This window comes from Gallus gallus, chromosome 31 (assembly GCF_016699485.2).
Source record: "Gallus gallus isolate bGalGal1 chromosome 31, bGalGal1.mat.broiler.GRCg7b, whole genome shotgun sequence".
NCBI classification, from domain to species: domain Eukaryota; kingdom Metazoa; phylum Chordata; class Aves; order Galliformes; family Phasianidae; genus Gallus; species Gallus gallus.
In genome coordinates, this window is record NC_052562.1 from 1,029,588 (window position 1) to 1,049,470 (window position 19,883).

A 19,883-nucleotide genomic window follows, 5' to 3' on the forward strand; every position below is an offset into this window, starting at 1 on the left:
ATCTCTTTACTTGCACAAAAACTGCAAATCACAAGATTTAATTTCTGAGTCACAAGTCACTCTACCTCAGTCTACGGCAAATGCCTCCCCTTGTTTTCCGACCCAGATCTGCTCTGACTTTCGCTAGCTGACTCCTGCCTGCTTCTCCAATGCGTGCAGCTCCCTCCAGCGCTCCTGGAGCCTCCTTGTGCAGGGCTTGCAGGCTGCAGCTGCAATAACAGGGCTTTCCTTTCCCCTCCAGCCTCCCGTGAAGCAGATGACCCGCAGCAGAGATGCATAGGCTTCAGCATGCCAAGGCAACCAGGACTGCGTCACGACCATTGTGTTTTCTTGCAGAGGGCTCTTGGGGCAGAACATGGGGCTTTTGGGTTCATGGGGTATGCTCTCCCATTATTTCTAGCCACTAAGATATATGACTTGCTTATGTATGTACAACCTAGAATATCAATAAAATATCACAGCTATTTTAGAGACATCGGCAAGTGCTGAGCTGTTGTTATGCATCATCAAGCTCACCACGGTCTTGAATCAAAGACATCATGAAGTGATGAGCTGCGGTTATACATCACTGCTGTGGCTTTAGGTGGAAGAAGCTCTGGAGATGCCCAGGATGGCCCTGTCTTGATACCTACCATGAGCCCCAAGCACAAGGATTCTGTCACTGCCCCTATGGACAGATGGGCACCCTCAGAGTGCATTCAGACAGAAGAAGTACACAAACTCATTCTGATGCAGAAGGATTTCATGCTTTTATTGATAAGTGTCACCTCTGCTGTGCTTTCCCCCTTCTTCTTGCAGAGAAAGGGGTGGATCGCCTCTCACTTTCTGACATTCTGTCCTATGTACAAACTTCAGAGCTGTGTATTCCAGAGGCCTTCAAAACACAAACAAGGAATTACAGTGGTCCCACAGCACGGCCATGCAGCATTCCCCATGGGAATGTGGCAGGAGGGGAACTGCAGCCAGAGCACCGCCACCGTGACAACTGAGCTGGCATTTCCCCTCCAAAGCCATGCCTTCTGCAGACAAAAATGCACGCTCAACCTGCAGGCCTCTGCAAGAGCACAACTCACCTTCACTCTCCTCATTTCATCCACGTTGGCATCTGCAGGGAGATCCTGAATGAGTGCCCAGCCATCAGCAGGGGAGAGACCTTCCCCAGCCACCAACACAGATGCACCCGTGGGCATCCTCTGCCAAAATCATCACCCTTACAGCTTCATACAGCGGCTCCTGAGGTCTGCCTTGCAGCCCCAAGGAAATGCCCTGTGCTGTAGGGAGGCGGGTTTTGCTTCTGCACGATATTGGGTGGAGGCTGCTCTGTTGCTGAGAATGGTCCTCACCCAAAAAAGTGCTCTGAACAGACACATTTCCTCTGAAACACTGTCCGCTCAGTGCAGAGTTTGAAAGTGAAGCATTTGTTAATTCCCAGCAGTGTCAGCTACAGGAGTGGAGACTGTATAGCAGGGTGAAGAGAATGAGACCATATTTGTCAAGGAGGTTTAGAGAGATGATGCCGGAATAGTATTGGGACTATATCCTGAAAAATTAACTTTATTAGCATTGATTGTCATGAGCACGTGGAGATAATCCTGACTTAAAATACAGCATTTGGGATCATCTCTGCATTGTACTCAATGCCTAGAAAGGAAGGGTGCAAGGGACTGAAACTTACAGTAAGAATCGTGGTCGGCAGGAGATCCCTCAGCACTACCAGCACCATGGAGAGAGACAGAGAGAGCAGAGAGAAAAGGCATTGAGGTTCCACAAAGCATCCAAGGGCCACTGGAGATATTCCCAGGGAAAAGTGCCTCCATCTCCTATCGTACTGCAATCCCTCCTCTACACGAGGGAATCCACTGACAAAGCTCACACTGAAAAAGGAGCAGCACCCCAGGGTCCCAGATGCCCACCAATTACCCAGACCTGCCACTTCCTGCTCACCTACAGCATCTCTTCCCACAAGCACCTGAAAGAAGAAGAGTCCCACATCAGAGCTTTGACAGCCTCATGGATCCCACACAGTACGCAGAAGCCCATAAGCCCTGACCTTTCTTGATGATCCAGCAGGAGGCTGCAGACAGGAGCAGGGTGACAGCCACTGATGCCACAGCGATGACTATGGGGCCCAACGGGGTGTATGAGTCTGGGGACAAAGCGGAGTGATGGGGACTAATGAATAGGATGGGGACACGGGAATGTGATGGGGTCAGAGCAGGGTGATGCAGACAGTGGGGTGTGATGGGGATGTAGTGATGGTATGGGGACACAGGGAAGGGATGAGGACAACAGTAAGGGACAGGGTCAACAGGACCAAAGGGGAGCCTCTCACCGGCATGTGCTGTCTCTTCCGTGGATCTGGGCACAAGGCCTGGGGGGACAAATGGATGGGCTGAGTATCCCCCGAACTCTCACCTCTGCATGAACACGGCTCCTGAGTGCATTGCTATGGGGCAGGGCTTGCAGCCATAGGAAGGTGCCCACTGAGCCTGCCCTTCTCCTGAGACACATGGAATGATGTAGGTTCCCTTCGATCTGATTACGTAAACTATGCTGGATTTAAAAATGCATGGCAGAGATGCAACCGTGCACTGTATGATACTGCAGCACAATTCTCTACTTCACCTTGTGGATAAGAAAGGACAAGTATGTTGATGTAGGATGGCAGCATCCCAATTGCAAGACTCCATATGCATTTCCCCTCCTGCCGCCATCTAAAGCCTCTTTTAGGTGGTTTTGTTGAAGCAGGTAGAGGCACCCAGATCCCAAAGCACATCAACATCTGGCCATCCCCACACTATGGCCACAGCATCATCTTCTTGCTGCTTAGGAGCTCACACAGTGAGAGAAACCACCCCACACTTGGAAATCACCCGAGTTTCCATTCCTTATTCTCAAAACATTTTTTGAATAACCCTTGCAGCATCCCTTCCCAGGAAAGGGATCGTGCCCAAACCCTGCACCTGCTTCCTGAGCCTGGGCACTGCAGTGCCCCATTTCTGCACCACGGGATGGAGAGGGAGACCATTCCAGAGCCCACTTCTCTCTATGGCATTTCTTGATCCAGAAAATCTATGTGGTGTTCAGCTCCCCATCCCCTGCGTCCGCACAACCCTGGTGTCACATCCCACCTGTGACCTGCAGGTCCAAGGGAGGGCTGAGGGGAGAGCTCCTCAGCCTGTTTTTCGTGTTCCTCTGCTGGTAGAAACATGTGTATGTCCCCGCACTTCTCTCAGTGATGTTCAGCAGCATGGAGCTCATGACCCTTCCCTCTTGGACCTTCACACTGTACACCTCCAACCCATCCTTGCACAAGACAATTCGGGTAGCAGGAAACTGCTTCTGAAAGACACATCGAGCCAGGACAACTTCTCCTTCCTGAGCACTGGATGCGTTAAGGACCAGGACTGGAGCCTGGAGAGTACCTGGAGAGATGGCACAGGGATTCCACCACCTCATTGGTTGCAAAACACATTGAATCACAAGGCACAGACAATCAGCACTCCAGAGATGGACATTGGGAATTCAGGGGGGAAAACTGCTTTTCTCTCTTCCCATTTCCTCCCCCAGGATGTCTTCTTTTTCTGGACCCATTCCCACACTCACCATCAGCTGTGGAACTGCAGATGCCCTGGGTGCTCACACCAGTACCTGCACCGCGGGACAGAGAGAGTTTTGTTTAGAGGGACAATGTCCTGCTCACCCAGATGTTCCCACCCATGTCCCCACAGAGGACTAGGCACCATCCCGTCTGCCTATCCCCATACAGTGTCTCTGAGAAAGCTCGGGTCCATTTGTGGTGCGTTTGCTGCTTCAAGTACTGTTCCCTATCTTTCTAAAGCACCCAGCATTTGTAACTCACGTATTTTTGGAGCACGCCTACACCCTTCACCTACTGCACCACTGCCCTCAGCACCATCCCAAGCCTATTTCTGGTGGGATTCCTGCTCCAGGCATGGTTCCCTACTTCACACAGCATCCCCAACTCACCAACCACCACCAGCAGCAGGAGGGCAGGGACACGAGGACACGCCATGGTCCATTGCGCTTCCCCCAACATCTTTTGGAGATCTCTTCTCACAGCGCCTACTTTGATGTGAGCTGGATACAGATGGACACTGGTTTGCATTGCAACCCCAGGACCTGTCCTGTGGTATTTTTCTAGCTGACAGAGTTACCCACGGTGAGAGACTGTGATGCAGCCCATGGTGCATCTGTTGTGTCTGCCGAGCTACCGCTTTTATTTGGGGACGTCAGACACCTCATCATGGTCTGTGTTTCCTGTTTCTTAAAGGGAGGAATCTTCTCCCTTCTCCCCCTTATGCCCACCTGATCTTGCTGATCATGCCCTCATTCTGCATGCAGGGTCCCATCGGTCTCTTTGCGTCAGCTCTCCTCCTTGCTCTGATTTCTTGCAACCTCCTGGCCATCTCCAGTCTATCACAGAGTCAAACAAGAAAATGGTTTGATTTGGAGAGGACCTGAAAGATTATGCAGTTAGCCATAGACTCATAAAAACCTACGGCCCCATTTAACCCATCCTTGAGCACCTCCAGGCATGCACTGCTTCAATGGGCAGCTGTGCTAGTGCCGCAACACCCTCAGAATCAAGAATTTTCTTCTAGCATCTAAACTGAATCACTCCTCTTTCAGTACAGATCCTTTCTCTTTTTTCCTATCACCATTAAACTGTGTAATCAGTTGCTGTCCTTGTTTATAAGCTCACATTAATTACAACATCTTGTTGCTTGACATGGCATCTCTTCTGCATTCTACTCCATCTCCCCCCTGTGTCCATGCTCCTTTGACTCTACTCTCAGCCCCATTGCACTGCACCCTTAAGGGAACATCCCAACAGTGAGAGGCCCAGAAGAAAACCAGTGCCTTCAGTGCTGCTACACACTCTCCACCACCTGCAGAACTCCACCAGCAGAAAGCAACTTTCCACTCAGTATTACTGCTGTAATCACCACAAGCAATTATCACTTCAATTACAATCTCGGCAGGAAAATTAACCTCTGCCTCTCCCCACTCCTCTGTGGGGAACTCATCCACTGGAAACTCTGCCCTGCATCTGCCCATGATGCAACCTGTAGACCCACAAAACGTGGCAGAGCAGGACCACGGCTGCAGTTCTGCTCTCTGTGCTGAGAATGGAGGAACTCAGCTCAGGCCCTGCATCTGCCCATGGAGATGATCAACAGACCCACAAAACGTGGCCATGTGCTGAGAACTCACTCTGTGGTGAGCAATGAACCTCCTGCGTGCTCAGAATCTGCCTGTGCTATTTTTGTATCCCCCTTTGTTAGTCTGGCCAGACTACAGCTTCTTGCACACAGTAACACGTCTTCTGTTTAGGAAGGAGAACTTTCCTCCCACACAGATTCACCTGACTGCTGCCTCAGAAAGATGTATTTCTCCGTGATGCTTTGCTTGTGTGGAGCTGGGCTGGAAGCGGCATTTAAAAGAGCAGCAGCTGCACATCTCCAGTCTGAGGGACCAAAACCATAGAGGTGTGTGAGTGCAGAGGGCTGATGGGCTGCAAAGAACATCACCTCTTTGCACGGCATGACTGCAGTTGCTTTGCTCTGGGCTGAATGACGAAGACAGGCCGAGTGTTTCCATTCAGGTGGGAAGGGCTTTAGGTCTGTGGGGCAGGATTCCCCCTGCGTTTGTCCATCTTCCAGCTGGTTTTTAGTGAAAGGTGCTGTAAGGTGCCTGCTAGCAGCACTGAGTGTGTCCTTATTCCTCAGGCAGAATGTCACTGCTCTGAGTCCCCCAGCTCAGGGCAGTTACTGCATGGCACACATGAACAGAGAGCAAAGGCAAAGGCTAGGATTGTGTCACAGCCAGGCTGTGATCCAAACACCTACAATGAACCCAAAAGCACTTATGGGATTTTTTATCAAAAATGCTCTTCAATTTCTGTCCTTCTAGTAGTGCAGAGAGCTCCCATCTGGTGATTATCTTGCACCAAGTCTGTATAGCACTCCCTCAAGGGCTGCCATATTTGATGTGCTTTAGCTCAAGGCAAGATGAATTATTAATCTCCTACTCAACCTGAGTCCATAGGTAGGGAATGTGAATGGTTAGCATGTGTCGCTGTGTCTTTTGAGATCTTCCTTACTTGACTTGCCTGCCTTATCTACAAGGCTTACAGTTTCACTCAGTGTCTAGAATTCTCAGATGCTGAGTCTCTTCAGTCACCTGGATGGACTCTGCAGTTTGGGTTGAATTTTTGATCAATCAGCAAAACATAAAATCATAACACAGACTCAGACTTTGCATAAAGGAAATGTGAGACTCTTGCTAAGTGCATGGAAGAGGATGCTGCTGGAGATGATGCTGCCCATGAATAGCCCACTGACATAGGATGGATATGGGAGTTCTTGTTGTTTATTGCTATCATTCTGCCAGGGGGCAGGAGCAGGATATAAAAGTCACACCTGCCCCAACTCGCAGGGACCTCCGGGCACCTTTCATCTTTCACATCCCTTCTTGAATGATCTCTGAACATCGATTCATGGATTGGGTATGTATTTGGAAACAAGAAGGGATTTATTTCACAGTCAGTAGTAAAGATGGTTTTAACCATATGCCCACTTCTTTGCCTTTGTGTCCTTTGGCTTTTAATTCTATGTCTCACCGAGTGCAAACCTTCCATCTTTCGAGATCCATCCATTAATACAGATTCTTACCTGAATAAATACCTGTCTGCCACAGACGTATTCATTTGTCCCCATTACATTCAGGCAGGCTTGAGTCTGGTAAGCCCAGACATACACGCTTGTGAATATTTAAGACTTCTATACCCCTGTGTGAACACATTTGAATGTCTTGTTGAGGAACTTGTGGTCCACACAGAAATCATGCAACTGCCATGAGACTGGCCAAGAGATAAGGAAACTCAAAAACCATACAGAGCTCTTGAGAGCCGAAAGCACAGCCTTACCAGTCTGCAGAATCAAACCATACATGGGTGTGCAGCTCGCTACTGGAATTGCTTTCACTTTCACTTTTGTTCTGCTGTTTAATCAATTGCTGACGTGGCGACAGAACAGAACCAATCTGTGTGACACAGAGGCACAGAAGATTTCCTTAGTCCTCGGAGTTGGTGAAGCACTGACCACTGAACAGAATGTCAAGTGAAGGGAATTGGTAACTTCTTGGAAAAAGGATTATGATGCACTGTCCATACTGCTTAGCACCATAACTCTGGTTCTAGCAGAAGAAATAGCAGAGTCTGAGTTTGAACATCCACAAAAAACATAGTTAAAGAATTGCTGTGTTGTTACTTACTTTGCATGATCAACTCTCATTTTTTAACTACTTCTGGCTTTAATTAATGTACATTGGTATGATATACTGACAAAAAATAAACATCAAATAAAGTTTCCCTCCCAGCTTTTTACAAACACACTGTGAGGATCAGTGGGACCCACGGCCAACCACAGGCACAACTGTAGTAGTGCTTGAGACCAAAAAAACCTGTATTAGAGCACAGATTCAAGAGCCAAACCCAAATTTCAGTGGAATATCAAGATGCTAACTGTAGCTGCAGAAGCTTCAGTGCAGTTGTGGGTATGTGCATGGATGCACCAGCTCATTACAAGTGGCTCACTGCTGAGTTTCATCAACGGAGCAAGATCTGGGCCCATCCCCACGTGGCTCTCCAGAATATGCAGTTTACCTAAGCACTCTCTTGGAACAGGCATTCTTCAGAAACATAAAGTAACAGGAGGCAGGGCTTTCCCAAACTTCACCTACATTCTGTTAGAGGAGAGGGTAGGCTGGGGGCTGTGTGACAAACAGGCTCAACGGCTGCACTGACATACGTCTTGCTTAGGTGTCTAGACCATGCTAGGCCTCAGTGTTACAATTCCATGACCTGGAAAACTCATGAAGATTAGAATGCCAGGCGGGTGCTCATTAAGAATAGAACACCAGGTTATGTGCTCATTAAGAGCAGACAACCAGGTGGGTGCTCACAGCTGCTGCCATTCACACCAACCGTTTCCCCCATCCCACGAGTCTCCACAATCTCAGCATGGATTTGGATTCCATGCCTCAAAACAGTGCATGAAACAGTTCAGCAGTCCGTTCACTGTCTCCGCTTTGTTTGAGCTTCTTCAGATTAGATGATGGCATTGTGGATGCTGATGCAGCAGTCTCTCCTCTTCGATCTTTGATTCTACATTGCACAGTCCTTCTTATTTCAGTAACACCATGCCCATGGCTAATATATTTTGTAAGTAACACATGGCAATCACAAATGTGAGCAAACAAGAAGTGCACGCAAGCATTAATACCGTCATGGTTAACAAGGGTCTTGCATTGCCTCTTCTCATAACCTGTATACGTAGATACAGAGAATCCAAAGATGACAAGGATGGGATTATCCACTGAGTCTGAATACGATGTTCTTACCTGTGGGCGTTGGAACCTTCCCACGTACAAAAATTCAGTGGTGCTTTGAGAATGGGAAGTACTTGTCGTGTTGGTGGCAGATCAACTAAGACTGGTTTTCATGAGTAGTGAAGGGGCTTTACCGGATCTTTGCTTTCTCTTTTTCCTGCAACAAGGAGAAGGGTTCGTCAGGAGCTATTGGAAAAGAGCAGATATTTTGTATAGTGTCAAGACCAATGTCTTGGGCTGTGTTGGTATTCCTCTTTGAAATAAATCCTTCTGTTCTCCCACGGTGCATACGTTTGCCTCAATTGTCTGATATTTTCTCCCCTTCTGATGGGCGTACATTCTATGCTTTCCCGGATGGAGTATAGTTCTATCAGGATTTGTTTTTACCACAGTGATTGGGTATCAGGTATAGATCAAAGTACCGTGTAGCATTAGGACAAATCTGAGGCTTTCTTGTTGATATGGTTATAGGCGACACTAATTGGATTTCCTTTTCAGATTCTTTATTGTTCTTCAGATTTCAACTGCTGACGGTACTTGGGAAACAAAGAATAATACAAGTGCCAAGTGTTTTCTTACTCACTGCCCCTAACAGTGCACTCCTCACCGTGAGGAGGTGAGGCACTGGAACAGGTTGCCTAGAGATGTGGCTGGTGCTCCGTCCCTGGGGACTGGACTCGATGGCTTGCACAGGTCCCTTCCAACTCTAAAGATTCCATGATTCCATGATTCTGAGGCTGTGGAGACCAGGTGGGTGTGAACCACTGTACCTAGAGGTGAGGGATCAACCCTGTGCTCCGGGGATGCCGACACACCTCAACCATCTCGTCTCCTCTTTCAGTCCCCATTCAACTCCAATGTCCCCATTGGAGCACAATGTGCCCATCACTCCCCACTGTCCCTATCTCTCCAATCAGTCCCCTGGAAGCCATGGTCAACACAGGGACAACAGTGAAAAAGGCTTGTGAAAAAGAGGGTGGGAATGGGACCCTGGGGACCTCCTTGTGCAGGGCAGCATTACCTGTGTGATCAACCATGGAAAAAAGGGATTACCTTGGGATTGGAGAAGGAAGCACTCCCTCATGGGAACATCCATGACAGCCCCTGGACACGTACATGATGAGGTGTTGCCACGGGGTTGGAGTGAACACATTGCTCAGTGCAAGGAGGCATCATTCAAGTGAATATCAATCCTGGGCCCATCCCAGCAAGCAACCACCCCAAACCCATTTCCCATTCCCACACAGAGAGCAGCACATTGCCAGGCAGCATTTGGAAGGCACCGGCTGTGGAGGAATCCAGTGTGAGTGCTGGGCAACCCATATCCACAGGGATCTTCTCGCCATGAGCTCCTGGTAGCAACCCTGCTCATTCCTTCGTACATGCTGAATCCATTCATCAAGGGAAAATTTCTCCACAGCGTGCTTGCAACCCACGACTCATGATGAAAAATCCCACATGAATGGGGATGGAGAGAACTTGACCTTCACCCTTCTTGACCGGACAAAATGATCTGTGGCCCTTCTCAACTGGAACACAAGCAATGAGCTCCTAACTAATGGCAGTATGGTGTCGGCTTCTTTAATTCTGTGCTTATACTGTTTGTTTGTTTGTTGTTTGTTTGTTTTGCTGGTTTTTACAATTCTATAAGTGATTCCATGCCCTTTAATGTCCCTTCCAACCCAAGCACCTCTATTTTATGGCTCTTTGGCAGGCTGGAGATGAACAGGAGCTTGGGAGGGGACAGAGACAAGATAGCTGACAAAAAGAGATAAAACGGACGCTGCATACAGAATGAGGTCACACTCAGTAAGAAGAGGTGGGGAAAAGAGGGAAAAGGGAGAAGTTTCCTCCCCCCAGGAGACAGGAAGCACGGCCCCTGCTAAGGGCTCTATGTGTCCTGAAATAAAAGCAGGGGCTCTGCAGATGCGAGAAATGCATCATGGGCTGCATCACAGCCTCTCGCTGTGACTAACTCTCTGTCAGCTGCAGAAACACACAGCACGTGTCCTAGGCTCACAACACAAGCCTGTGACCATCTGCACCCAGCTCACAGCAAAGCAGGAACCGTGAGGAGAGATCTCCAAAAGATGTGCGGGCAGGTGGGATGGGCCATGCCGTGTCCCCATGTCCATGTCCTCCTGCTGCTGGTGTTTGGTGAGTTGGGCTGCTTTGGGTAGCAGGGAACCCTGCTTGGAGGAAGAAGCCCAGCACAAAGAGGCTTGAGATGGTGCCGAGGGTGGAGGTAGAGTACGTGTGGGATGGAGTCTAGCACCAAAAGCATGATTTTTGAAGTAGAGGAGACTGCATCTGGAAAAGAAAACCTATCCCAAATGGATTTAAGCTTGCTCAAATGGAGACAGTGGCGATAAAGGAAGGGGATACACTTGTGGAGTGGTGACTGCTGAAGACTGGAGACATGGACAGAAACATGTGGGTGTGCAGGACACTGTCCCTCTAACCAAACCCCTCTCTGCTCCACGGTGCAGGTACTGCTGTGAGCACCCAGGGCATCTGCAGTTCCACAGCTGATGGTGAGTGTGAGAATGGGTCCAGAAAATGAAGACATGGTGGGGGTGGAGATGGGGAGAGAGAAAGGCTTTATTGCCTCTGAATTCCCAATATCCACCCCAGGAGGGCAGATTCTCCATGACTTGGAATGCAGTGTGTTTTGCAGCTAATGATGCTGGTGGAATCCCTGTGCCATCTCTCCAGGTACTCTCCAGGCTCCAGCCCTGCTCCTTAACCCTTCCAGAGCTCAGGAAGGGGAAGTTGTCCTGGCTCAATGTGTCCTTCTGAAGCTGGTTCCTGCTGCCCGAATTGTCTTCTGCAAGGATGGGATGGAGGTTCACAGCATGAAAGCCCATCAGGATACGGTCATCTACTCCATGCTGCTGAACATCTCTGCAAGAAGCAGTGGGACATACACATGTGCGTACCAGCAGAGGAACAAGAGCAATTGGCTAAGGAGATCTCCCCTCAGCACTCCCTTGGATCTACATGTCACAGGTGGGACATGACACCAGGGTGGTGAGGACATAGGGGATGGGGGGTAATTAAACACCACATGGATATCCCATGTGCAGCAAGAGGTGCCAATAGAGAGAGGATGGCTCTGGAAGGGTTCCTGTCTTGATCTTATGCTGCAGAAATGAGGCTCTGCAGTGCCCAGGTACATAAAGCAGGCCCAGGGATTTGGGCATGTCCCTTTCCTGGGTAAGGATGCTCCAAGGGTTATTCAAAAACTGTTTTGAGAATGCGGAAGGGAAACTGGGGTGATTTCCAAGTGTGAGGTTGCTCCTTTTTGTTTGATTTCCTATGCAGCAACTAGATGATGCTGTGGCCATAGTGTGAGGATGGGCAGATGTTGGTGTGCTTTGGGATCCGTGTGCCTCTACCTGCATCTAAGCCACCAAAAAGAGCCTTTGGATGATGGCAGGAGGGGAGATGCAGGATGGAGTCTTGCAAGTGGGATGCTGCCATCCCATCCCATTGAGGCAGAGCAACATACTAGTCCTTTCTTATCCACAAGGTCAAGGAAAGGAGAGAGTTGTGCTGCAGGATCATACGGTGCACAGTTGCATTTATGCCATGCATTTCTAAATTCATCATAGTTTAGATAATTGATCATCAGAATGGCAAACCCCATGTCAGCCCACGTGTCTCAGGGGACAGAGCTGGCTCTGTGGGCATCTTCCAAGGCCTACATACCCTGCCCCGAACCAGTGCACTCAGGAGCTGTGTCCATGCAGAGCTATGAGCACTGGTGACACTCCGCCCATCCATATGTCTGTCCAGGTCATGTGTCCAATTCCACGGCAGGAACCATAACTGCAGGTGAGGGACTCTCCTTTGCTCCTACTGACCCCATCCCTTCACCTTTTCCCTATCCCTCCCCTCTTTTCTCATTTCATCGCTATGGCGCTGTAACACCCCAACTTCTGCGTCACTCCCATCTGACCCCATCAACCTCTGTGTCCCCAGACACCAACACTCCTCTGAACCTCACAGTCATTCATGTGGTATCAGTTACTGTCACCCTCCTGCTGTCTGCAGCCACCTTCTGGACCATTAGGAAAGGTGAGGACTTGAGGGGACTGTGGGGATCCATGAGGCTGCCACAGCTTTGATGTGAGACTGTTTTTCTTACAGGTGCCTGCCGGGAGAGATGCCGAAGGTGAGAAGTAAGGCTGGGAGGGGACGATTGAGAGCATTTGGGAACGTGGGGAACTCCTTTTGCAGGGCAGCATTATCTGTGAGTTCCCCCATAACAGGAAGGGACTGCCATGGTGTTGGAGAAGGAAGGATTTCATCATGGTAACATTACTGATAGCACGTGGATGCCTGGAGGATGAGGGATTGCCGTGGGGTTGGACTGAATGCAGTGCCTGATGCAAGGAGGCTTCATCCAAATGAATAACAGTCCTGGCCCCCTGCAGCAAACATCCACCCCAAATCCATTTTCCCTTAATCCACAGGAAGCAGCACGTTCCCAGCCAGCAGGTGCAAGCCACCGACTACGGAGAAATCCAGTGTGAGTGCTGGGCACCCCTTTTCCATGGGGACCCCCTTCCCTTGGGCTCCCATTTGCCATCCCACCTGTCCCTTTCCCACTTGGACATGCAAAAACCATTTCTCAAGAGTCAGTTTCTCCAGGGTGCTTTCATCACAGTGCTCATAGTGACAAATCCCATTTGCACAGCGGGTCTCACACTTCAGACTCTGCTGTTCTCCCATCTACAGTTCCCCTCACTATGGTGTTTGTTTCAAGCACAGACCAAAGCTCAGCCCTGCACTGGAGGATATTGCTGTGTACACAGACAGCAGTGGGGAAATATCTCATAGATATTTGCTCTGCAAGTGCAGGCAGCTGCAAAGGGAGGATGCTGTGGTCAGGGATGGGGGATATAACGCCACCACACCTGCACCTTGCTCTGTTTGCAGCTTGAGTTTCATTGCAGAGCAGCAGGCTCAGATGTGCTGTGTAAATATAGAAAATGCCTCAAATGATGGGAAAATGCCCCCCCAAAGCCCAGCATCTCTGGTCCTCCAAATCTTCCTGCAGAGTGGTGCAATGGGGGTGGACAGTCAGTCCAGAGCCCCGCGGGGTCTGCTGCCCAAACCCAGTGGTGGGTCGCCCCCTTCCCACGTGAATACTGAGCACTCATAGTGTGTTTTTTTTCCCCACAGACTCAACCATTGCCCACTTTCGAAGGGACAAGGTGAGTCAGGGCCCTTCTCACCAAAACTAAAGGGATATGCTCCACAGAAATGGCATTATCATTTTGGTACGCTTGCTCATGCATCTCTTTACTTGCACAAAAACTGCAAATCACAAGATTTAATTTCTGAGTCACAAGTCACTCTACCTCAGTCTACGGCAATGCCTCCCCTTGTTTTCCAACCCAGATCTGCTAGCTGACTCCTGCCTGCTTCTCCAATGCGTGCAGCTCCCTCCAGCGCTCCTGGAGCCTCCTTGTGCAGGGCTTGCAGGCTGCAGCTGCAATAACAGGGCTTTCCTTTCCCCTCCAGCCTCCCGTGAAGCAGATGACCCGCAGCAGAGATGCATAGGCTTCAGCATGCCAAGGCAACCAGGACTGCGTCACGGCCATGTGTTTTCTTGCAGAGGGCTCTTGGGGCAGAACATGGGGCTTTTGGGTTCATGGGGTATGCTCTCCCATTATTTCTAGCCACTAAGATATATGACTTGCTTATGCATGTACAACCTAGAATATCAGTAAAATATCACAGCTATTTTAGAGACATCGGCAAGTGCTGAGCTGTTCTTATGCATCATCAAGCTCACCACGGTCTTGAATCAAAGACATCATGAAGTGATGAGCTGCGGTTATACATCACTGCTGTGGCTTTAGGTGGAAGAAGCTCTGGAGATGCCCAGGATGGCCCTGTCTTGATACCTCCCATGAGCCCCAAGCACAAGGATTCTGTCACAGCCCCTATGGACAGATGGGCACCCTCAGAGTGCATTCAGACAGAAGAAGTACACCAACTTCATTCTGATGCAGAAGGATTTCATGCTTTTATTGATAAGTGTCACCTCTGCTGTGCTTTCCCCCTTGTTCTTGCAGAGAAAGGGGTGGATCGCCTCTCACTTTCTGACATTCTGTCCTATGTACAAACTTCAGAGCTGTGTATTCCAGAGGCCTTCAAAACACAAACAAGGAATTACAGTGGTCCCACAGCATGGCCATGCAGCATTCCCCATGGGATCATGGCAGGAGGGGAACTGCAGCCAGAGCACCGCCACCGTGACAACTGAGCTGGCATTTCCCCTCCAAAGCCATGCCTTCTGCAGACAAAAAAATGCACGCTCAACCTGCAGGCCTCTGCAAGAGCACAACTCACCTTCACTCTCCTCATTTCATCCACGTTGGCATCTGCAGGGAGATCCTGAATGAGTGCCCAGCCATCAGCAGGGGAGAGACCTTCCCCAGCCACCAACACAGATGCACCCATGGGCATCCTCTGCCAAAATCATCACCCTTACAGCTTCATACAGCAGCTCCTGAGGTCTGCCTTGCAGCCCAAGAAAATGCCCTGTGCTGTAGGGAGGCGGGTTTTGCTTCTGCACGATATTGGGTGGAGGCTGCTCTGTTGCTGAGAATGGTCCTCACCCAAAAAAGTGCTCTGAACAGACACATTTCCTCTGAAACACTATCTGCTCAGTGCAGAGTTTGAAAGTGAAGCATTTGTTAATTCCCAGCAGTGTCAGCTACAGGAGTGGAGACTGTATAGCAGGGTGAAGAGAATGAGACCATATTTGTCAAGGATGTTTAGAGAGATGATGCCGGAATACTATAGGGACTATATCCGGAAAAATTAACTTTATAAGCATTGATTGTCATTTGCACGTGGAGATAATACTGACTTAAAACACAGCATTTGGGATCATCTCTGCATTGTACTCAATGCCTAGAAAGGAAGGGTGCAAGGGACTGAAACTTACAGTACAAATCGTGGTCGGCAGGAGATCCCTCAGCACTACCAGCACCATGGAGAGAGACAGAGAGAGCAGAGAGAAAAGGCATTGAGGTTCCACAAAGCATCCAAGGGCCACTGGAGATATTCCCAGGGAAAAGTGCCTCCATCTCCTATCGTACTGCAATCCCTCCTCTACACGAGGGAATCCACTGACAAAGCTCACACTGAAAAAGGAGCAGCACCCCAGGGTCCCAGATGCCCACCAATTACCCAGACCTGCCACTTCCTGCTCACCTACAACATCTCTTCCCACAAGCACCTGAAAGAAGAAGAGTCCCACATCAGAGCTTTGACAGCCTCATGGATCCCACACAGTACCCAGAAGCCCAGAAGCCCTGACCTTTCTTGATGATCCAGCAGGAGGCTGCAGACAGGAGCAGGGTGACAGCCACTGATGCCACAGCGATGACTATGGGGCCCAACGGGGTGTATGAGTCTGGGGACAAAGTGGAGTGATGGGGACTAATGAATAGGATGGGGACACGGGTATGTGATGGGGTCAGAGCAGGGTGATGCAGACAGTGGGGTGTGATGGGGATGTAGTGATGGTATGGGGACACAGGGAAGGGATGAGGACAACAGTAAGGGACAGGGTCAACAGGACCAAAGGGGAGCCTCTCACCGGCATGTGCTGTCTCTTCCGTGGATCTGGGCACAAGGCCTGGGGGACAAATGGATGGGCTGAGTATCCCCCGAACTCTCACCTCTGCATGAACACAGCTCCTGAGTGCATTGCTATGGGGCAGGGCTTGCAGCCATAGGAAGGTGCCCACTGAGCCTGCCCTTCTCCTGAGACACATGGAATGATGTAGGTTCCCTTCAATCTGATTACGTAAACTATGCTGGATTTAAAAATGCATGGCAGAGATGCAACCGTGCACTGTATGATACTGCAGCACAATTCTCTACTTCACCTTGTGGATAAGAAAGGACTAGTATGTTGATCGCCTCTGTAGGATGGGATGGCAGCATCCCAATTGCAAGACTCCACAATGCATTTCCCCTCCTGCCGCCATCTAAAGCCTCTTTTAGGTGGTTTTGTTGAAGCAGGTAGAGGCACCCAGATCCCAAAGCACACCAACATCTGGCCATCCCCACACTATGGCCACAGCATCATCTTCTTGCTGCTTAGGAGCTCACATAGTGAGAAACCACCCCACACTTGGAAATCACCCCAGTTTCCTTCCGCATTCTCGAAACATTTTTGTAATAACCCTTGCAGCATCCCTTCCCAGGAAAGGGATTGTGCCCAAACCCTGCACCTGCTTCCTAAGCCTGGGCACAGCAGTGCCCCATTTCTGCACCACGGGATGGAGAGGGAGACCATTCCAGAGCCCACGTCTCTCTATGGCATTTTTTGATCCTGAAAATCTATGTGGTGTTCAGTCACCCCATCCCTGTGTCCCCACCACCCTGGTGTCATGTCCCACCTGTGACCTGCAGGTCCAAGGGAGCGCTGAGGGGAGAGCTCCTCAGCCAGTTTTTCGTGCTCCTCTGCTGGTAGAAACATGTGTATGTCCCCGCACTTCTCTCAGTGATGTTCAGCAGCATGGAGCTCATGACCCTTCCCTCTTGGACCTTCACACTATACACCTCCAACCCATCCTTGCACAAGACAATTCGGGTAGAAGGAAACTGTTTCTGAAAGACACATCGAGCCAAGACAACTTCTCCTTCCTGAGCACTGGATGCGTTAAGGAACAGGACTGGAGCCTGGAGAGTACCTGGAGAGATGGCACAGGGATTCCACCACCTCATTGGTTGCAAAACACATTGAATCACAAGGCACAGACAATCAGCACTCCAGAGATGGACATTGGGAATTCAGGGGGAAAAACTGCTTTCTCTCTTCCATTTCCCCCCAGGATGTCTTCTTTTTCTGGACCCATTCCTCACACTCACCATCAGCCCTGGAGATGCAGGTGTTCTGGGTGTTCACACCAGTACCTGCACCACGGGACAGAGAGAGTTTTGTTTAGAGGGACAATGTCCTGCTCACCCAGATGTTCCCACCCATGTCCCCACGGAGGACTAGGCACCATCCCGTCTGCCTATCCCCATACAGTGTCTCTGAGAAAGATCGGGTCCATTTGTGGTGCGTTTGCTGCTTCAAGTACTGTTCCCTATCTTTCTAAAGCACCCAGCATTTGTAACCACGTATTTTTGGAGCACGCCTACACCCTTCACCTACTGCACCACTGCCCTCAGCACCATCCCAAGCCTATTTCTGGTGGGATTCCTGCTCCAGGCATGGGTTCTTCAACACACACAGCATCCCCAACTCACAACCACCACCAGCAGCAGGAGGGCAGGGACACGAGGACACGCCATGGTCCACTGTGCTTCCCCCAACATCTTTTGGCGATCTCTTCTCACAGCGCCTACTTTGATGTGAGCTGGATACAGATGGACACTGGTTTGCATTGCAACCCCAGGACCTGTCCTGTGGTATTTTTCTAGCTGACAGAGTTACCCACGGTGAGAGACTGTGATGCAGCCCATGGTGCATCTGTTGTGTCTGCCGAGCTACCGCTTTTATTTGGGGACGTCAGACACCTCATCATGGTCTGTGTTTCCTGTTTCTTAAAGGGAGGAATCTTCTCCCTTCTCCCCCTTATGCCCACCTGATCTTGCTGATCATGCCCCCATTCTGCATGCAGGGTCCCATCGGTCTCTTTGCGTCAGCTCTCCTCCTTGCTCTGTTTTCTTGCAACCTCCTGGCCATCTCCAGTCTATCACAGAGTCATCAAAGAAAATGGTTTGATCTGGAGAGGACCTGAAAGATTATGCAGTTAGCCATAGACTCATAAAAACCTACGGCCCCATTTAACCCATCCTGGAGCACCTCCAGGCATGCACTGCTTCAATGGGCAGCTGTGCTAGTGCCGCAACACCCTCTGAATCAAGAATTTTCTTCTAGCATCTAAACTGAACCACTCCTCTTTCAGTACAGATCCTTTCTCTTTTTTCCTATCACCATTAAACTGTGTAATCAGTTGCTGCCCTTGTTTATAAGCTCACATTAAATACAACATCTTGTTGCTTGACATGGCATCTCTTCTGCATTCTACTCCATCTCCCCCTGTGTCCATGCTCCTTTGACTCTACTCTCAGCCCCATTGCACTGCACCCTTAAGGGAACATCCCAACAGTGAGAGGCCCAGAAGAAAACCAGTGCCTTCAGTGCTGCTACACACTCTCCACCACCTGCAGAACTCCACCAGCAGAAAAACCACTCAGTATTACTGCTGTAATCACCACAAGCACTTATCACTTCAATTACAATCTCGGCAGGAAAATTAACCTCTGCCTCTCCCCACTCCCCTGTGGGGAACTCATCCACTGGAAACTCTGGCCCTGCATCTGCCCATGATGCAACCTGTCGACCCACAAAACGTGGCAGAGCAGGACCACGGCTACAGTTCTGCTCTCTGTGCTGAGAATGGAGGAACTCAGCTCAGCCCTGCATCTGCCCATGGAGATGATCAGCAGACCCACAAAACGTGACCATGTGCTGAGAACTCACTCTGTGGTGAGCAATGAACCTCCTGCGTGCTCAGAATCTGCCTGTGCTATTTTTGTATCCCCCTTTCTTTTGCTCTTGGCCTGGCCAGACTACAGCTTCATGCACACAGTAACGCCTCTTCTGTTTAGGAAGGAGAACTTTCCTCCCACACAAGATTCACCCACCGCTCCTTCAGAAAGATGTATTTCTCCGTGATGCTTTGCTTGCATGGAGCTGGGCTGGAAGCGGCATTTAAAAGAGCAGCAGCTGCACATCTCCAGTCTGAGGGACCAAAACATAGAGGTGTGTGAGTGCAGAGGGCTGATGGGGTGCAAAGAACATCACCTCTTTGCACGGCATGACCACAGTTGCTTTGCTCTGGGCTGAATGACGAAGACAGACGAGTGTTTCCATTCAGGTGGGAAGGGCTTTAGGTCTGTGGGGCAGGATTCCCCCTGCGTTTGTCCATCTTCCAGCTGGTTTTTGATGAAAGGTGCTGTAAGGTGCCTGCTAGCAGCACAGAGTGTGTCCTTATTCCTCAGGCAGAATGACACTGCTCTGAGTCCCCCAGCTCAGAGCAGTTACTGCATGACACACATGAACAGAGAGCAAAGGCAAAGGCTAGGATTGTGTCACAGCCAGGCTGTGGTCCAAACACCTACAATGAATCCCAAAAGCACTTATGGGATTTTTTATCAAAAATGCCTTGCAATTCTATTCCTTCTGCTAGTGTAGAGAGCTCCCATCTGCTGATTATCTTGCACAAAGTCTGTATAGCACTCCCTCAAGGGCTGCCATATTTGATGTGCTTTATCTCAAGGCAAGATGAATTATTAATCTCCTACTCAACCTGAGTCCATAGGTAGGGGAATGTGAATGGTTAGCATGTGTCGCTGTTTGTCTTTTGAGATCTTCCTACTTGAACTTGCCTGCCTTATATACAAGGCTTACAGTTTCACTC

At 49.7% G+C, this 19,883-nt stretch overlaps 2 protein-coding genes and 1 long non-coding RNA gene across 9 annotated transcripts in view; 1 reads left to right on the plus strand and 2 right to left on the minus strand.

Annotated features, from left to right (window-relative positions):
• Positions 1–727: 727 nt before the first annotated feature.
• The window catches only part of LOC107055460, a 24,119-nt gene continuing 4,963 nt past the window's right edge, over positions 728–19,883 (minus strand). Inside the window, exons 2-9 of one of the 5 annotated variants that reach the window (XM_046904869.1) lie at positions 17,320–17,364; positions 3,132–3,425; positions 2,333–2,371; positions 2,051–2,146; positions 1,945–1,969; positions 1,676–1,710; positions 1,074–1,105; positions 728–874 (exon numbers count right to left, since the gene is read on the minus strand). In XM_046904869.1, coding sequence (XP_046760825.1) covers positions 839–874; positions 1,074–1,105; positions 1,676–1,710; positions 1,945–1,969; positions 2,051–2,146; positions 2,333–2,371; positions 3,132–3,425; positions 17,320–17,364 — 602 coding nt within the window. In that variant the 3' untranslated portion in view covers positions 728–838. Of the gene's footprint in view, positions 875–1,073; positions 1,106–1,675; positions 1,711–1,944; positions 1,970–2,050; positions 2,372–3,131; positions 3,652–3,990; positions 4,217–4,329; positions 5,067–14,973; positions 15,418–15,651; positions 15,677–15,757; positions 16,079–16,847; positions 17,142–17,319; positions 17,365–19,883 lie in introns of those variants that run through there. The other 4 variants (XM_040654408.1, XM_046904868.1, XM_046904870.1 and 1 more) reach the window with 4 other exon arrangements.
• LOC121107857 lies at positions 10,468–14,028 on the plus strand. 3 transcript variants are annotated; one of them, XM_040654345.2, is made up of 9 exons: positions 10,468–10,572; positions 10,905–10,949; positions 11,131–11,424; positions 12,214–12,252; positions 12,400–12,495; positions 12,568–12,592; positions 12,894–12,949; positions 13,606–13,637; positions 13,948–14,028. In XM_040654345.2, exons 1-9 carry the CDS (start codon positions 10,506–10,508, stop codon positions 13,984–13,986), a joined length of 693 nt encoding a protein of 230 aa, XP_040510279.1. In that variant the 5' UTR covers positions 10,468–10,505; the 3' UTR covers positions 13,987–14,028. The 3 variants fall into 3 exon arrangements, with proteins under 3 accessions (XP_040510279.1, XP_040510278.1, XP_040510280.1); XM_040654344.2 differs by lacking the exons at positions 13,606–13,637; positions 13,948–14,028 and having other exon boundaries at positions 12,894–13,525; XM_040654346.2 differs by lacking the exons at positions 12,894–12,949; positions 13,606–13,637; positions 13,948–14,028 and adding an exon at positions 12,690–12,881.
• Positions 14,431–14,885, minus strand: LOC121107909. The gene is made up of 2 exons (XR_005842301.2): positions 14,782–14,885; positions 14,431–14,580 (listed from the first exon to the last, which is right to left on the minus strand). It is a non-coding gene; the product is annotated as an uncharacterized LOC121107909 (long non-coding RNA).

Bases quoted from the DNA above. Each gene is read 5' to 3' on its own strand.
- LOC121107857 (XM_040654344.2), top strand. From the start codon at position 10,506: ATGTGCGGGCAGGTGGGATGGGCCATGCCGTGTCCCCATGTCCATGTC. The intron at 11,425-12,213 runs GTGGGACATGAC...ATGTCTGTCCAG, and splicing joins CTTGGATCTACATGTCACAG to GTCATGTGTCCAATTCCACG. The intron at 12,496-12,567 runs GTGAGGACTTGA...TTTTTCTTACAG, and splicing joins CTTCTGGACCATTAGGAAAG to GTGCCTGCCGGGAGAGATGC.